The sequence below is a fragment of the Heterodontus francisci genome, chromosome 8 (assembly GCF_036365525.1).
Source record: "Heterodontus francisci isolate sHetFra1 chromosome 8, sHetFra1.hap1, whole genome shotgun sequence".
In the NCBI taxonomy this organism is placed as follows: domain Eukaryota; kingdom Metazoa; phylum Chordata; class Chondrichthyes; order Heterodontiformes; family Heterodontidae; genus Heterodontus; species Heterodontus francisci.
In genome coordinates this window covers 95,143,432-95,161,921 of record NC_090378.1, presented here as the reverse complement: position 1 = coordinate 95,161,921, position 18,490 = coordinate 95,143,432, and the positions used below count along the sequence as shown (strand labels likewise).

General features: G+C 43.3%; 1 protein-coding gene across 8 annotated transcripts in view; it reads right to left on the bottom strand.

Annotated features, from left to right (window-relative positions):
• Positions 1 to 18,490, bottom strand: part of uck2a (uridine-cytidine kinase 2a) — a 115,557-nt gene that overhangs the window by 50,593 nt on the left and 46,474 nt on the right. For 2 of the 8 annotated variants that reach the window (XR_010975562.1, XR_010975561.1), the window contains exon 7: positions 3,253 to 4,418. The exons of 5 other annotated variants lie outside the window; for them this stretch is intronic. Coding sequence is in view for 1 of the 3 variants with exons in the window: in XM_068037767.1 (XP_067893868.1) it covers positions 17,074 to 17,210 (137 nt within the window). In the remaining 2 variants the exon portion in view is untranslated. Of the gene's footprint in view, positions 1 to 3,252; positions 4,419 to 15,276; positions 17,211 to 18,490 lie in introns of those variants that run through there. One more of the 8 variants, XM_068037767.1, reaches the window with a different exon arrangement.

The window sequence follows — 18,490 nt, the reverse complement described above, 5'->3', positions numbered from 1 at the left end:
TGCACCTCGAGGGAGGCATCAGAAAACCTGGACCTCACCCTTGCTCTGCCTTCTGCCATTTCCTGATCACGCCAGTTGTCACATCTCCCTCTCAGTTTCCTCCGAGGCTCTTGCCTTTAAAACTAGTGCTGGCTGCCTTTTAAATATGGCACCAGCCAAACATGACCCAGGACATGCCCCCACCTGCCATGCCTAACTGACTGGCTCCCACACCTGCCAACTATTAATTGGGCAGCCGAGACAATATTGCGGTTTCAATTCTGGCCCCCACGCCTGCTATACCTCCTGTCCTCGGGACTTAGTTACTGCTGGTAAAGTCCCGGCCAAAATAATAGGAGGTTGCTAACAGCTTTGGAATTGTATCGCAGCATGTGCCCTTGGAAAAATAAAGAAAAACTGAAGAAACCTCATAAACCCTGGAGGAAATAAAGTCAGAAGCCAAGTAACTGTGCATCTCCTGCTGTACCCTGCTTTACAGCAACTGTCACCAGTGGCACCCTAACTTCAACAGTGTGAAGAGTCACATCAAGAGATAGAGTTTTTCCCCCAGCCAAAGCAGAACCAGGCAGCAACAACATAGTGGACCACAGCCCGTCACTATATTTACTGGTTGGTGTGAAGCCCGCCTGTATAAGTTGGCAGTGTGAAAGTCTGACATGTATTATGCTTTCCCCAGCCACTAGTGTAGGCTGGATGATTAGGCAATCAGAAACCAAAGTCCCTTTCACGCCAGTGTTGCTGCTGGAATCCACTCTGCAGCACAAACAGAGTGAATTTGACATCACCAGGAGCCAAGGCAAATGTCCTTGACTTTTGTTCTTATCTGAATCTGTTCTGCACAACAATAAACTCGCTAACAGTCCGTGAGACAACTCAAAACATATTATATAGTGGCGGCGGGGGGAGGACATGGGAGGGGGGTGGGGAAACAATGTGAAATAAATTCATTGAAAACATAGTAAAATTGACCCATTAGTGACATCTCCAGCTGGAAGTATAACCAGTGCAGAGGAGAAGAAACTTAAAGTTTTAAGATTTCTCATGCACACCCCCACCCCTCCTCCACCATCCTCATTCTTTCTCCACCTCCCACCCCCACCTCCACAGATCATTCAGTGACTCTTCTGGTACTCCCATTCATCAGCATCTTTTCAAGCGCAGTTAGGGATGGGCAATGAATGCTGGCCTTGCCCACATCCCATGAATTAATTAAAAAAGAACCCTCGTACAACAACGTAGTCAACTTGTCTTTGAAGCCAGATTTGTCTGGATGTTGGAATCCATCCATATCTTGGGTGCAGATCTAGCTAGGTCATGCTGTTTCAGAGAGAAAGAATGCAGGCTTCCACATGTACTATCGTGTCAATTTGTTTTTGGTTTTATTCATCCACGGGACGTGGGCATTGCTGGCAAGGCCAGCATTTATTGCCCATCCCTAATTGCCCTTGAGAAAGTGGTGGTGCAGTCCATGTGGGGTAGGTACACCCACAGTGCCATTAGGGAAGGAGTTCCAAGTTTTTAACCCCGCTACAGTGAGGAATATTTCCGAGTCAGGATGGCGTGTGACTTGGAGGGGAACTTGCAGGTGGTGGTGTTCCCATGCGTCTGCTGCCTTTGTCCTCCTAGGTGGTAGAGGTTATGGATTTGGAAGGTAAATGAGTGTTAATATATAACTGCCTATCTCAAAGATTTGGTGCTGGAGTCACGATTTCTATAAAACACAACTTTTAAATTAAAAACATGTAGACAAATTGTAAATCCTACACCGTAGCCTCACAGTCATCATTACAAATCACCACAACATAAAACAAAAACCTGCATTTTACAACAAAAGTGGTTCAATTTCTTAAATGTATGGTAATCTCAGGATGCAATTTAGCAATGGATTGATCATCTATTTCACCCTTGTTATGGCTTGAAGTGTTTTGTAGTTTTCTGCATTCTAATCAGTGGCTCATAATGTAGAAAAAAACATGGAAAGCAGAAAAGACAGGAGCCAGGGCTGCCTTAAAACAGAAATTCTGTGGTAAAGGTGGGAAATAATTAACACATACTTTGAGTGCGTTAACTGGATCAGGAATTATATATAATAGAGAATGGAAATGGTTTGGTGCAATGGAATTCTAGATATGGATCAGATATACTTTAGTTTTTATTTGTTCTCAGTGAGGCAAGGCTGCATTCCATCCTTAGCTGCTTTTAGAAGGTGCTGAATGGTTTGGTAAGAGTCAGTCACATCATAGGTGCTAGAGTCTCTTGTAGACCACACTGGGTAAAGATGGCAAGTTCTCTACCCTGAAGGACCAGTTCAGTTTTGACAATAATCTAGCAGCTTCCATTGTTATATTGACTGGTGCCAGGCCACAAATTACCAGATTTATTGGCCTTAATCTCTAGTCGGGGTCGCGATGAGAGTGGGATGGTAGGGTGGGGGGAGCAAGTATTTTTGGACGGGTAACCCGGAACTGAGGATTTCCCGGACATCCTGCAGAATTTAACTGAAGGACAGCTTTAAAATTTTTTGAATAGGGTCCCACCTTATAGAGGGCCTGATTGACAGGTTATATGCCTGGTGGGTGGGAAAGCAAACAGGAGCAGATGCCAAGTAAGTGGGGAATAGGGAGATGGTAGGAGTGGTGGTGGGGGCTTCGGATATTGGACTGGAGGGTTGGAAATTGCAGGGTTGGAAATTGTGGGGTGTACAGAGGTTGGCTGATTGAGCCAGGAGAAATTCAACCCCAGGAAACCAGGTTGATATTAATTAAAAATTAGAGACCTGTAAAAATGGAGACATACAACCTCCCTAAGTAATTTACCGACCAATCCGCCTCCTGAGAGCGAATTGGCCACGCTCCCCCAGCCTGCCTTTGTTCAGGAAGTGGGTGGGTTTGGGTCAGGTTTGAAATTTAAAGATGTTTTAGCTCTGACCTGACTTAAAGCCAGCTGTCTGTGGGAGTTAAAATTATCCCCATTGAATCCTATTTACAATTTGTCATGGTGGGTTTTGAGTATATTGCTACACCTCCCCTCACCACTGCTCCACGCAGGTTCTGGAGAAATCTGGGTAGCAGAAAGCTGGGTGCAGCATTGTAGAAGAATTCGTAGGCTGGACAAAACCTGACAGAGATCACAATGTGAACGCTCCTGCGGTTCCCCAATACCATAACTACGACACAATTGCACACTGAAGGTTAAATATTATGTGTTAGAAAAAGACAACCCGATTTAGATTTAGCCATTTTTTTGACTTACTTGTTTTACTAGGGCTTGTAAGAACTTAGCACTTATCATTATCGGCAATTCCTCGTATCGAAGATGATCCTTCCTGGCGGATGGCTGGGTGGAAGTGAGATGTTAGTGCTGGCTGTGAGTTTGCAGATGGCATATAATCCTGATCTTGGCCTTGCAGGCTCTTCCACAGTGAGGACAACGAGGTGGTGGTGGATTGTTGGATCGAGCAGCTGCCCTCTCTTTCCGTCTCTATTGCCATTCTGTCTCAGTGGCTGCTCTTATTGATTGGAAGGTATGGACACCATTTTCGATGATGGATCGTCATTTTGGTCATGATTGGGCATCTGCTTCCCACATGTTGATGTCAATCGAGCAGATCTTTGTGGAGGCTTTGGTACTGTATTTGAAATGTTTCCTTTGGCTCCCATATGAGCGGGCTCCCTGGTGTAGCTCTAAGTAGAGCATCTGTTTGGGTAATCTTGAGTTGGGCATTCTGACGACATGTCTGATTCATCTCAGCCGATGTGAGGTTTGCATGGCCTCCATACTTGGCATGCCTGTGACTTGGAGGATGCTCATGTTTGTTCTTTTGTCCTCTGACTTGATTCGCAAGATCCCGCACAGGACAGTGTTGATGATGTTATTCTGGGGCCTGATATGGCATCTATATGTTGTCCAAGCTTCAGCACCATAGAGAAGCATGGGAAGAACCACTGTCCCTTAGACTTTGAGTTTAGTGTCGGGTCTGATATCACGATCCATGAAAACTCAAGGACATAATTTACCATAGGCTGAGCTAGCACATTGGATTTGGTGGTGTACCTCTTCATTGATGTCAGCTTTTTGGGACAGATAGTTTCCAAGATATGGGAAGTGAGGGACATTTTCTAACACTTCACCATGAATCTCAGTTGAAGGTGTTGGACTTGACACATTTGGTGTGGGTTGGTCTTCCTGGTGTTCAGGGCAAGTCCCATGCTGTCATAGGCTTCAGTGAATAAGTCAACTATCTGTTGTAGTTCTTCTTCAAAGTGAGCACTAACTGGTGTGTTGTCAGCATACTGTAGTTCTATTCCAGAAGTAGTTGATGTCTTGGTTTTGGCCTTCATCTGGTTGAGGTTGTAGAGTTAGTGCGGTAAGTTATTACCACACCTGGGGGAGCCTGTCAATAGTAAGCTGCAATGTTGCTGCAAGAAAGATTGAGAATAATGTTGGTACAATTACACATGCCTGTTTGACGCCTGTTTAGACAGAAAGTGGTGGAAATATTCAGCAGGTTTGGCAGCATCTGTGGAGAGAGAAACAGAGTTCATGTTTTGCGTCGAATATGACTCTCCCTCAGAACTGTTGAGTCTCACTCCTGCATGAAGTAAATTCTTCTTAGGGTTTAAATATTTTTCTTACTCAAATCTTTCTTTCCCTCTCTTTATTTCTCGTTGTGTACCTGATTTGATTCCAATTCACCCTATTTTCTTCTCCATTGTTCCTCTGTCCTAAAATCTCATTGGTTGAGGAGATAGACGTGCTATTGTTCACTAAGGTGCCAGAAACCCTGCTGCCCTTACTGTGCTGCTAATCAGCTCACACTTCCAGCAATACATCCTGAACTAGCAAGATCCGGCCACTAATAGGTGGTTGGCCTGCAAACTATTTATTACATGAGCAAAAGACTGGTGCATAGTCTCAATATGCTAATCAGCAGGTACTAAAAGAACAAGAGAATGTGAAAACAGTTAAGGCAGTAAAAATGCAGTTTTTGGTCCTGCCCAGATGAGCACCCAGCTGCCACTTGCCTTCAGCACTGCAGCACTGACAGTAACTTAGCAGCATGCGATAACTAGGGGTTAAGTATGCATTGCTCTACTCTTCCAAAATGACTCACGCTGAACCCATAAATAGCACAGGCACTCTCTTCAACTGCATTGGTAGTGTCTAGACTGGGATTTTTAATAGCACAAAAATATTTAAAGATTTTTTGGGTGGAGAGGAGATAATTATTTAAATATTACCGCACACTTTTAATTAGTGCTACAGATTGGGATATTTGCTACATTTTTGTAAAAAATGGAAATTTTGAGTAGGATTACCACACACCCACTATCCTGTTAGATACTGGTTCTTTCCCCCAACTGGTGGAGTAATTCTCAGGTTATGAATTAATGCAGTCAGACACATTGAATAGTAGGTCTACAGTGATCTCATACTTCATTCAGTGGCTCTGCCACAGATTTAAGCTCTGGGCAATTTCTAGCAGACGGCAGTGTCTTTGTTCAAATCTCTACGTAGCTCTGTCCCACTCTATCCCCCTCTTCCAGCTCCACAACCATTTGAGATATCTGTACGGCTCCAATTCTAGCCACTTGCACATCTCTGATTTTCATCGCTCCACCATTGGCAGTCATGCATTCAGCTGCCTAGGCCCTAAGCTCTGGAATTTTCTCCCAAAAACCTCCCTGTTTCTTTACTTCTCTCTCTACCTTTAAGTGAATCCTCTTTGACCAAGCTTTAAGTCAGCGTCTGAATATCTTTTTATGTGGCTCAGTGTCAAATGATATCTGATAAGAGGTTGAGTTGGCATCCTTCCATCTATGAAAGATGATAGACATGCAGCAAATAATCCATTTATGTGGGGTGTCTTCTCTGGGTGCACCTTTGCTGATGGCTGTGAAGGCCATTCCTTGAGAGGCAGGTTCTGCCACAAGCACTGCACAGGAAGCTGCCAAGTGACGTTGTGAGTTGTTGTTTTTGGGAAGGCTCCTGTTGCCAAACTGCTGTAGCCACTAGTCATCGTGGTAGTGCACACCAGTCCACCGAATGTGTTGCCATTTCCCTCTTTTGCCAGCTGGTGACTCCCAGGTGTGATAGTCGACATGTAGGGCCTTCATGTCACGCTTGCAAGCATCCTTGAAGTGGCTTCCTCACTATACAGAAGGTCCTTGGGTATGCGACCATCTTCCATCCTGTGAACATGTCCGATCCACCGAAGCCGTCTCTGTTTGATTAGTGCCAACACACTCGGGAGCTCTGCCTTTGAAAGAACTGCTGCAGTTGTGATTTTGTCCTGCCATCTATCTGATAATGCTCCTGCAAAACACCTTGGGACATTTTACTATGTTAAAGGCACTACATAAATGCAAGTTGTTGTGTCTCCAGCTGCTATGAAACAGTTACTTAGTCTACATTTTTGATTTTTACACATTATAAAAAGGTACTGACTTCCTAATGATGCTGTCACTAATAGTACAAAATGCCCTAAATAATTTGTGGGCATGACTTGCTGGCACTTTGGACTTCAATCTGGCATTCAGGCTTCTCACTGGCCTTCTTACTTCTTCTTAGGCAGTCCCTCGGGAACGAGGATGACATTCTTCCTCTCCAGGGTCATGGGTCCTTAGGTGACTGAATAGTCCAATTCTGGATCCGCACACTCTGCCACAGGTGGGGCAGGTGGTGTTTGGTGAGGCGAGTGAATGGGATGCTCAAATTTCTTAACGCTCCTTCCGCTGTTTGCACTTGGTCGCTGCCTGGGCATAGCGACATTGTTTGAACTGGCTGGCACCGTCACGGTTACTTCTTCTCCATTTTGGGCAGTCTCGGGCAAGAGATTCCCATGAATCGGTGGAGATGTCACATTTTTTCAAGGAGGCTTTAAGGACATCCTTGTAGCGTTTCCTCTGCCCTCCAGGTAGCCGCTTGCTGTGACGGAGCTCGGAGTAGAAAGCTTGTTTTGGCAGTCTTGTGCCAGGCATGCGGACAATGTGGCCCACCCAATGTAACTGACTCGCCATGACCAGTGTCTCGATACTGGGGATGTTGGCCTGAGCGGACACGGATATTGGAAAGCCTGGTGTTATCTCTCCAGGTAACACTGTGGCCCTGTAGACCAGGTTTGCGGTCTTTGTCATCAAACACTCTTTTCTTCAGATAACCAAAGGCTGCACTGGCACATTGGAGGCAATGCTGAGTTTCATCGTCGATCTCTGCCCTTGCTGAAAGGAGGCTCCCAAGGTATAAGTAGTGGTCCACATTGTCCAGTGGTTCACCATGGATCTTGATAGTCAGGGGGCAGTGTTGCACTGCGGGAGCAGGCTGGTAGAAGACCTTTGTCTTTCGGATGTTTAGCTTAAGGCCCATTCTTTCATACACCTCAGTGAATGCATTAATGAGGGTTTGAAGCTCGGCCTCTGAATGTGCACATATGCAAGCTTTATCAGCATCCTGCAGCTTGATGACAGACGTTGGTGTGGCCTTGGTTCTGGACTGGAGGCGACGTAGGTTAAATAGTTTCCCACACATCCTGCAGAGTAGATCTATTCCTGCAGGAATCTTCAAGGAGATGAGGTGGAGTGTTGAGGCGAAGAAAATGGAAAAGAGCATTGGTGCGATGACACAGTCTTGCTTGACCTCACTGGCCTAGGAAAAATTCCTTTTCCCCAGCCCACAGGAGCAATTCATAATATCTATACTCAGTTAATTACAATACACTGCCACCACGCACCCGCCCCCCCCCCCCCAACCAAAAAAAGGGAACACATTTACCCGTTACTGTATCTGGGACATATTGAGTTGCCAAAAGGAACCTGAACAATCTTCCCTCTATTTAAAATCCTTGCCCTATTATTATCTGTGTACTGTGTGTGTGTAGGCAATATGTTCAGGTACAGGAATAAAAAAATGTGACCCCTTATCTTTACACTAGAAGGGATCTCTTTTGCTCCTCTACAGCACTTAACAAAGGAATTCCCTTCTTTTACCCCAAATTTTATTGCTCTCTCAAAGACAGAAATTTACTCTAGGATAAAATTCTATATCCCCAGAAATGGTGACCTCAAGAGCTAATTCTACTTGTCCAAACTTGGCCAGCAAGCATTGGCAGGCTATTGGATAATGAATGGCCATCCTCACTTATAGACTGCAATCTTTAGCTGGCGTCTCTACATACACACTCACAGAAGGGGAAGGGAGGGTTACGTATAGTGAACAGGAGCTGGAAAGGGTTTTTTTGCTTTGTTCCCAACTCCCCTCCTCCACAGTCCCTTGATAAAGGATACTGAGGCCAATTGTAGTGCCTTCATCACAACCCTGGCTCGCTTCAGCATTTGGCATAACCAGAAATAGAAACTGAACATGTGATGTTTTTGGTGTGTATACAGATCGTTAACACAGTATAGGCTGATCCAAGATAAGGGGTCTGGACACACTTTTTCAAAAATATTAAGTGGGCTATTTTGTACTGCAGCACTATGTGTAGCATGAATTGTAATGACGAACACAATGAAGTACTGATGTTAAATGTCAGTAGTCTTGCGTCCACACAAAGCTGCGTGTGCTTACAGATGGAACTAAAGCCAATGGGTCTGAAAGTAACTAGTCATGTTGAAAGTACAACTAGCCAAAAGTTTGCCAAAACATTTGCATGACAGAATAAACTGAAAGGGTTTATAAATTAAGGAAGGTTGAGTTCTGACACAACTTCTCATTGTTTTCCCACCACAGGAATGAATTTTTTAAAATATTTTTTGCTAACAGTTTCTTTGGTTTAAAAATCCTCTACTTCTCCATTTTGGATATCTTTCTTCTGATGGGGAATCCAGTTGTGGTTGACTGAAATACATTCACGTCATTGCCAAAACTCCCACATACTCTGCCAGTTAACCCTTACCACTGCAATAGAACTAAATTATGGCATGGAGTTCAGGTGGATGTTAAAGATCCTTGTGTCACTGTTAGAAAAGGAGGAGGGAGCTCTCCCAGTTGTCTTGGTCAACATTCTTTTCTCAGCCAATGCCACCAAAAACTAGTCAGTCATCTCAGTGCGAATGAGACAGTGCTTAGCTTCCAGATTCACCTACATAAGTTACTGTACTGTTAAGAAATTAATTAATATAAAATGAAGCACTTTGGGATATTTCTGAAAGCCATGATAAGATGCTCTATGACTGGAAGCTCTGCCCCCTTATTACTCTGAATTAAACTTTTTCTTGGATTCTGTGCATCTCAATTTGCGCAGTGTTGGAAAACCTGACACAAGGATCAATCTTATGCATAAAAGTGTATTTGGAAAAGGAGCCAGGCTTGATAAGGATGCTGGATTAGACTGAAGCCATTTTTGCTACTCGGTCACATTAAATGGGATACAAATCTTGGTTGATACGGACAGAAATCTTGGATGACACTGCAACACTGGTGGTGTATGCTATGAAATGCAGTTTTGTGAAGTAACAGGACCAACTTGTCAAACTGTGCTAGTGCAAAGACCACTATCTATACATTAATCATATTAAATGTCTTAAACCTACTGCACTCTTCCTATCCACGTCATGATTCTTGAGTAATGTGTTTTCGCCAACTTTCATGAGAAAAACCATAGAACCAAAGAAAGGTTATGGCACAGAAAGAGGCCATTCAGTCCATTGTGTCTGTGCTGGCCGAAAAAACTAGCCATCCAATCTAATCACACCCTCCAGCACCTGGTCCGTAGCCTTGCAGGTTACAGCACTACAGATGCAGGTCCAGGTACCTTTTAAATTAAGTTGAGGGTTTCTGCCTCCACCACTGATCCGGGCAGTGAATTCCAGACACCCACCAACCTCTGGGTGTAAAGGTTTTTCCTCATGTCCCTTCTAATCCTTCTACCAACCACCTTAAATCTGTGCCCCCTGGTAATTGACCTCTCCGCTAGGGGAAACAGGTCCTTCCTGTATACTCTATCTAGGCCTCTCATAATTTTGTACACCTCAACTAAGTCACCCCTCAGCCTCCTCTGTTCTAAGGAAAACAACCCTAGCCTATCCTGGGCGGGAGGTTTGCGAGAGCTCTTCGGGAGGGTTTAAACTAGTTTGGCAGGGGGATGGGAACCGGAGCCACGGATCAGTGGATGGGGTAGCTGTTGAACAGGCAGATACCGAGTGCAGAGAGTCTGTGAGGAAGGTTAGACAGTTGACAGGGCAAAGTTGCAGCCAGTATGATGGGTTGAAGTGTGTCTATTTTAACGCAAGAAGTGTCAGGAATAAGCGTGATGAACTTAGAGCATGGATCAGTACTTGGAGCTACGATGTTGTGGCCATTACGGAGATGTGGATATCACAGGGGCAGGAATGGATGTTGGATGTTCCGGGGTTTAGATGTTTCAAAAGGAATAGGGAGGGAGGTAAAAGAGGTGGGGGAGTGGCATTGTTAATCAGGGATAGTATCACAGCTGCAGAAAGGGAGGTCGTCGAGGAGGATTTGTCTACTGAGTCATTATGGGTGGAAGTCAGAAACAGGAAAGGAGCAGTCACTTTGTTGGGAGTTTTCTATAGACCCCCCAATAGCAACAAAGACATGGAGGAACAGATTGGGAGGCAGATTTTGGAAAGGTGCAGAAGTAACAGGGTTGTTGTCATGGGTGACTTCAACTTCCCTAATATTGATTGGAACCTCCTTAGTGCAAATAGTTTGGATGGAGCAGTTTTTGTCAGGTGTGTCCAGGAAGGTTTTCTGACTCAATATGTAGATAGGCCGACTAGAGGGGAGACTATATTGGACTCGGTGCTTGGCAACGAACCAGGCCAGGTGGCAGATCTCTCAGTGGGAGAGCATTTCGGTGATAGTGATCACAACTCCCTGACCTTTACTATAGTCATGGAGAGGGACAGGAGCAGACGGGATGGGAAAATATTTAATTGGGGGAGGGGGAATTACAATGCTATTAGGCAGGAACTGGGGAGCATAAATTGGGAACAGATGTTCTCAGGGAAATGCACGACAGAAATGTGGAGGTTGTTAAGGGAGCACTTGCTGTGACTGCTGGATAGGTTTGTCCCGATGAGGCAGGGAAGGGATGGTAGGGTGAAGGAACCTTGGATGACATGAGATGTGGAACAGCTAGTCAAGAGGAAGAAGGAAGCTTACTTAAGGTTGAGGAAGCAAGGATCAGACAGGGCTCTAGAGGGTTGCAAGGTAGCCAGGAAGGAACTGAAGAATGGACTTAGGAGAGCTAGAAGGGGACATGAAAAAGTCTTGGCGGGTAGGATTAAGGAAAATCCCAATGCGTTCTACACTTATGTGAGGAACAAGAGGATGGCCAGAGTGAGGGTAGGGCCGATCAGGGATAGTGGAGGGAACTTGTGCCTGGAGTCGGAGGAGGTCGGGGAGGTCCTAAATAAATACTTTGCTTCAGTATTCACTAGTGAGAGGGACCTGGTCGTTTGTGAGGACAGCGTGGAACAGGCTGATATGCTCCAACAGGTTGAGGTTAAGAGGGAGGATGTGCTGGAAATTTTGAATGATATGAGGACAGATAAGTCCCCGGGGCCAGACGGGATATACCCAAGGATATTACGGGAAGTGAGGGAAGAGATTGCTGCGCCTTTGGCGATGATCTTTGCGTCTTCACTGTCCACTGGAGTAGTACCGGATGATTGGAGGGTGGCAAATGTTGTTCCCTTGTTCAAGAAAGGGAATAGGGATAACTCTGGGAATTATAGACCAGTCAGTCTTACGTCGGTAGTGGGCAAACTATTGGAGAGGATTCTGAGAGACAGGATTTATGATTATTTGGAAAAGCATGGTTTGATTAGAGACAGTCAGCATGGCTTTGTGAGGGGCAGGTCATGCCTCACAAGCCTTATTGAATTCTTTGAAGATGTGACAAAACACATTGATGAAGGAAGAGCAGTGGATGTGATGTATATGGATTTTAGCAAGGCGTTTGATAAGGTTCCCCGTGGTAGGCTCATTCAGAAAGTAAGGAGGCATGGGATTCAGGGAAAGTTGGCTGTCTGGATACAAAATTGGCTGGCCCATAGAAGTCAGAGGGTGGTAGTAGATGGAAAGTATTCAGCATGGAGCTCGGTGACCAGTGGTGTTCCACAAGGAGATGTTCTGGGACCTCTGCTCTTTGTGATTTTTATAAATGACTTGGATGAGGAAGTGGAAGGCTGGGTTAGCAAGTTTGCCGATGACACGAAGGTTGCTGGAGTTGTGGATAGTGTGGAAGGCTGTTGTAGGTTGCAACGGGACATTGACAGGATGCAGAGCTGGGCTGAGAAGTGGCAGATGGAGTTCAACCTGGAAAAGTGTGAAGTGATTCATTTTGGAAGGTCGAATTTGAATGCGGAATACAGGCTTAACGACAGGATTCTTGGTAGTGTGGAGGAACAGAGGGATCTTGGGGTCCATGTCCATAGATCGCTCAAAGTTGCCACCCAAGTTGATAGGGTTAAGAAGGCGTATGGTGTGTTGGCTTTCATTAACAGGGGGGTTGAGTTTAAGAGCCGTGAGGTTATGCTGCAGCTCTATAAGGCCCTGGTTCGACCACACTTGGAATATTGTGTTCAGTTCTGGTCGCCTCATTATAGGAAGGATGTGGAAGCTTTAGAGAGGGTGCAGAGGAGATTTACCAGGATGCTGCCTGGACTGGAGGGCCTGTCCTACGAAGAAAGATTGAGGGAGCTAGGGCTTTTCTCATTGGAGCGAAGAAGGATGAGAGGTGACTTGATAGAGGGGTACAAGATGATGAGAGGCATAGATAGAGTGGATAGTCAGAGACTTTTTCCCAGGGCGGAAAGGGCTATCGCCAGGGGGCATAATTTTAAGGTGATTGGAGGAAGGTTTCGGGGAGATGTCAGAGGTAGGTTCTTTACACAGAGAGTGGTGGGTGCGTGGAATGCGCTGCCAGTAGAAGCAGATACATTAGGGTCATTTAAGTGACTCTTGGATACATGGATGATAGTAGAATGAAGGGTAAGTAGTTAGTTTGATCTTAGAGTAGGTTAAAGGTTCGGCACAGCATCGTGGGCCGAAGGGCCTGTACTGTTCTATGTTCTATCCAATCTTTCCTCATAGCTGCAATTTTCAAGCCCTGACAACATTCTTGTAAATCCCCTCTGTACTCTCTCCAGAGCAATTATGTTCTTCCTGTAATGTGATGACCAGAACTGTACGCAATACTCCAGCTGTAGCCTAACCAGCATTTTATACAGTTCCAGCATTACATCCCTGCTTTTGTATTCTATACCTTGGCCAATAAAGGAAAAATTGTCAACATATTTGTTAGGTTCCTGCCTCTACGCTGGTCTGTAGTGTGTTCTGTGTTAGGAGTTCTCAACCTTTTAGTTTCTGAGGCAGTCTTTCCATGTTATAAAAATTCCACAGACCCCCCTGTCGGACAACATAAGTAATTTTTCTGTATGTCAGTTGCTGTCAGGAACATGTGCACAGATAATTCCTTCAGCTTTGTAACAGTCCCATCTGTTGCACCATACACATCATGAAGCTTATTAATATTCAACAACTTAGGGGGGGGTTGATGCAAATGAGTTCAGATTTGTAGATTTTCCATTGCAGATTAGTGAAAGCAGAAAAGGGACTTTCTCTGAACTTGCAAATCTTTCCATCTGCCTGCTGGAGTGATGTGGGAATAAGATTTTTGATAACCTGTTTATGAGCGCTTGCTCAGATTTTCTTAGTGATTAGAAATGCAAGAACATGCAGTGGAAAAATGTATTCTCACTCTCAAGTATGATAACGTTGATATAATTAACAAAAATGCCCTGGAACTATTTCCAGAATGTAATAAGTCTATCCTAGTTCTGGCTTGTGTCACAGATCACACTCAAGCTGTTACTAGAATTTCTTAAACACATCATCATCTGGAATCTTTCCATGCCACTTTATGCTGAAGTTAGTGCTGTTCTGTAATCTAAATCCTGCAGAAAGATTTCGGCAATAGTATTGATGCTGTGATTGTTACAGGCAGTGGCATATTTTCATCTTGTGTATCTCGAATTCCATCTCAATTTGGATGCTTCTCAGCTTGAAAAAGTCATCAATTTCCTGCAAGATCTGCATTTGCTCTGACAATCAACAAAGCTGAAGAAGAAAGAATGCATCACATTGAATTCTGCCAGTCTGGCTTCACTCCAATGATAACTTTATATGGCCATGTCTTGTATGCATTCACAATATTTAGCATGGTCATCATAGTGTTGCGGTTATCAGAATGTGCTGGTGAAGAGAAAGGAGCAGTAATGGACTACATACTAAAAATTGTTATAGTGTGAAGTTGTTCAAGTTTATTTTCCAAAAGTCAGGAATGGAAAAAAAATTGCAAAGCTTGTATATACTTTATCTGATGACTCCTTTGTCTATTCTTTTCTTTAACAGATGAGGTTCTTCAAATCAAGCTTCTCACGGACAAAATGCAGACAGTTTCTTTGAAATTAAAAACTACAAAGCATCACAATACCCCATAGAAAATTCTTATTTTATTCTGGTATAGCAAGTCCAGAGTCCCTTTATTCCCTGATTTTCTATGGTAGTGGACTGACATACAATACATAGCGCTGGAGACAGTGGGGAAAAAAAGGGAAGTAGAGTAAACAAACTTAAGAAAATAAATTCAAATCAAGTCTTTCACTAACAAAACAAAGGTTACCTGCACCATTACGAATCAAGGACCATTTTGGTCAAACAGAACAGTAGGTCAATGGATTATCTTTTTACTTCAAGTTTAACTCCCCATTTCTGTGGAAGCCAGTAAAACTCACCTTCCTGTGTACACAGGAAGATATGTAACATTTCAGAAGTTGACCAAAACATAATCTTGTAGGAATTTGTCTTTCAGACAGAAAAGCCAAATTCAACTATTTTAGTCAGGACCAGGCAATCTATGCAAAACTTTAAGTTAGTCAGCATTTAGTCTTTCTTCCTCTTCCAAAAAAAAAACCCTCTACACACACAACTATTAAAAGGGAACTGGTAAAACAAAATTATTAACTGAACACAATGTAATTAAATACTGATGTTTATATTGGTACCTAGGAGCAGAGGGTTAGAGAAACACACATGACCCAATACATGAATGATATTATCCCATATCACTATATATTTCCTGTAGACAGGAGATATATAATATTCTAACATTTATAATCCTGCCATTTTCCATGTGTAGACCTTACTTTAGCCACCATTAGTTAGTTAGTTGTGTCTACAACCAACGGTCACGCAGTTGCTATTTGCTTTTCAACTTAATAACCTGAAAATACTATATATGGCTTGGCATTACTAGTATTTATTGTTACCTCCTAAATTCTTGCACCCAGTGCTTCATCAAAAAAAAAGGCAACTTAACACTAAAGAGGCCCAATAGGTGTCTTGGCAGTGAAACTGAAACTCAAAAAGCTTAGTTTAGTGTTGGTTTATCCCAGAATTTTTCATGTTTATGAAACAGTTTAAAAAAAAACATAGGTTGAACTTGCACTGCTCCAGAAAATCAAAGGTCAGTCAGTTGATTAAGAACAGGGCATAACCTCGAAATGAACAGAACTTTGTGTTTAGAAAACCATACAAGGAATAAAAACTTCAAATCTGGACACAGAATGCTGGAAATATGCAGAAAAGTCCATTAGCATTTGTAAAAGGAAAAAATTGTGGTTTAGGTACAACCCTTTATCAGAAAGAAGAACAGAAAGTATTGAGCTCAATGAAAATGAACTGTGGGGAGTCACAGGAGAAACCAAGAGAGAATTTGTTACATCCCTCTTTGCATGACTCCATTAAAAAACAGCTCACTCATTTTCCAATTCCAATGTAAAGATCTGCACCTGAAACATTAACCTACTGAAAAATGGAAAGGAAGTGGCCAGATAGTTAAAGGAATGGAGAAAAGGACAAACTTGTATTAATTTTTAATTTAAAAAACAAGAGGGTGAGAGGTTCAAACTATTAAAAAGGCAAATTTAAAGACCATCAGGAAATTCATTGTGGTGGTCATTTTTCTGTGTGTGCATAAAATGGACTTTTAGAAAGTAGCAGAGGCACAAAATCCCAGAATCAATAAAAAAAAAACTGGGTGTTGCAAATGGGGGAGGGAGGTGTGAGGAGAGAAGAAACTGTAGGATCTTTCTAGATAGTTGAATTAATATGGCTGGTTTGGTCTTCCTCCTTTACAAGTATCCTGTGATTTTTTTATTGATAAAATGCCAGAAATACATAGCCAATTCATATTTTTATTCTTAGTTTAGCTCCCTATTCAAAATGAATGGAAGATTAATAAAGAGTACCAGTGATCTGGAAATTGTCGGTTTTACAAAACCATCCATTTTAGTCAAACAAGTTCAACACCGCAATAGTAACTTTTCAGAAGAGTTATTTTAGTGTAACATTTTCAAGTGCTGTACCCAGTACAATCCTAACCCACTGCAGAGTTTCATTTCCCATTCACCACCCCCCATTAGGCACCACAAATGCATTTTGCATTCAGGCAAAATAAAAAATAATCAATCTACAGGTATAAATATCATGGGGCAATGACCACCACTGCACCCGCACATCATGGGTTAGAAGGTAAAGCCATTCAGTGTAATGAAGTTTAGTAACAGCATGTCTCTTAAATATTGCTGCACAGGCATTAATACCCAGATTTCTCCATCATAATTTTCAACAGTGAACACTTTGCTCCCAATTTCTTTCTCAAACCAAAGTTATTCTCCAAAAGGACCATCAAAGCAGGACAAGGTTTGCCTTCATTGCTTACATTTCCAAACCAAAATGCAACTGTATTCCATTGTTGGATTGTATTTCTTTGCCAGAGATGCTGGAGCACAAACATACAATAAGAACTTACTGGTCAAAAGGCAGCATGTCACTTTTTTTTTTAAAGTCAATGCAATAGACAAAAAACTTGCTTGGCAAAATTAAATGCTTCAGAAAAAATTCTGTATTGTCGCCAGACAAAATGAAGCCATAATTTTGCTTTGAACAAATCTAAGACCTTGGCTGGTTGCCCCTTCCCAGAAACAGTAAATAGTAAAGTCAATGCTAAACTCCAGTAGAGGTTTTCTACTGCTCAGCCTTTGGTCAGTGGGGTCTGCTGCTGGAATCCGAAGTGTCTCTCTTGTACGAAGCAGTGTAGCCGTTCAAACAACTGCTCTGACGCTTGCTCAGCCCACCATTGAGAAGGTCTTGGATATGCTGCACTATCAAGTTTATGGCAACTAGAAGGAAGAATTAGAAGAATTTTTTTTAAACAAACTGGAATTAAATACTTACATATCACTACACACCTTTTAGGATTGGATGACTAACGATATATATTGCTGAAAATAGAGACATGTTATCAAGGTTTTTTGTCTTGCACTCATCAGGACGATCCACAAGAATATCAATGTAAGGGAAAACAACAATTTTATACTGTATGAGAAAAGAGAGTGCTGATTGGTTGGCAGGTGAACTCTGACTGGTAGAAGCATTGCCATGGAGAATGCACTAGTTTACGGTAACTGACAGTTAACTGCCAAGCTTCGTTTGACATTTAAACCAGGCAGCTTGACTGATTCCTCAGGGCAATGCCTTGACCAATGAACCAGTGGATGCTGTCACTTGTTTTATTTAGCTGAAACAGGCGCAATGTTTGTACATGTTCTGCCTGCAAAGAACAGGACCCCATGTATGAATATCTGTAGCTTCCAGTATGCGCAATTTTTTTTATTCATTCATGGGATGTGGGTGTTGCTGGCCAGGCCAGAATTTATTGTCCATTCCCAATTGCCCTTCTTGAACTACTGCAGTCCATGTGGGGTAGGTACACCTACAGTGCTGTTAGGAAGGGAGTTCCAGAATTTTGACACAGCGGCAGTGAAGGAACAGTGATATCGTTCAAAGTCAGGATGGCGTGTGGCTTGCAAGGGAACTTGCAGGTGGTGGTGTTCGCATACATCTGCTGGCCTTGTCCTTCTAGGTGGTAGAGGTCGCGAGTTTGGAAGGTACTGTCTGTCTAATGTGCCTTGGCGTGTTGCTGCAGTGCATCTTGCAGATGGTGCAGTGCTACCACTGTGTGTCGGTCATGGAGGGAGTGAATGTTTGTGGATGGGGTGCCTATCAAGCGGGCTGCTTTGTTCTAGATGGTGTCGAGCTTCTTGAGTGTAGCTGGCGCTGCACCCAACCAGGCATGTGGAGAGTATTCCATCACACTCCTGTCTTGTGCCTTGTAGATGGACCGGTTTTGGGGAGTCAGGTGGTGAGTTAGACAGGATTCCTTGTCTCTGACCTGCTGTTGTAGCCACAGTATTTATATGGCTATTTCAGTTCAGTTTCTGGTCAATGGTAACTCCCAGGATGTTGATAGTGGGGGATTCATGGATCTTAATGCCATTGAATGTCATGGGGAGATGGTTAGATTCTCTCTGGTTGGCGATGGTCATTGCCTGGCACTTGCGTGGCGCGAATATTACTTGCCACTTATCAGCTCAATCCTGGATATTGTCCAGGTCTTGCT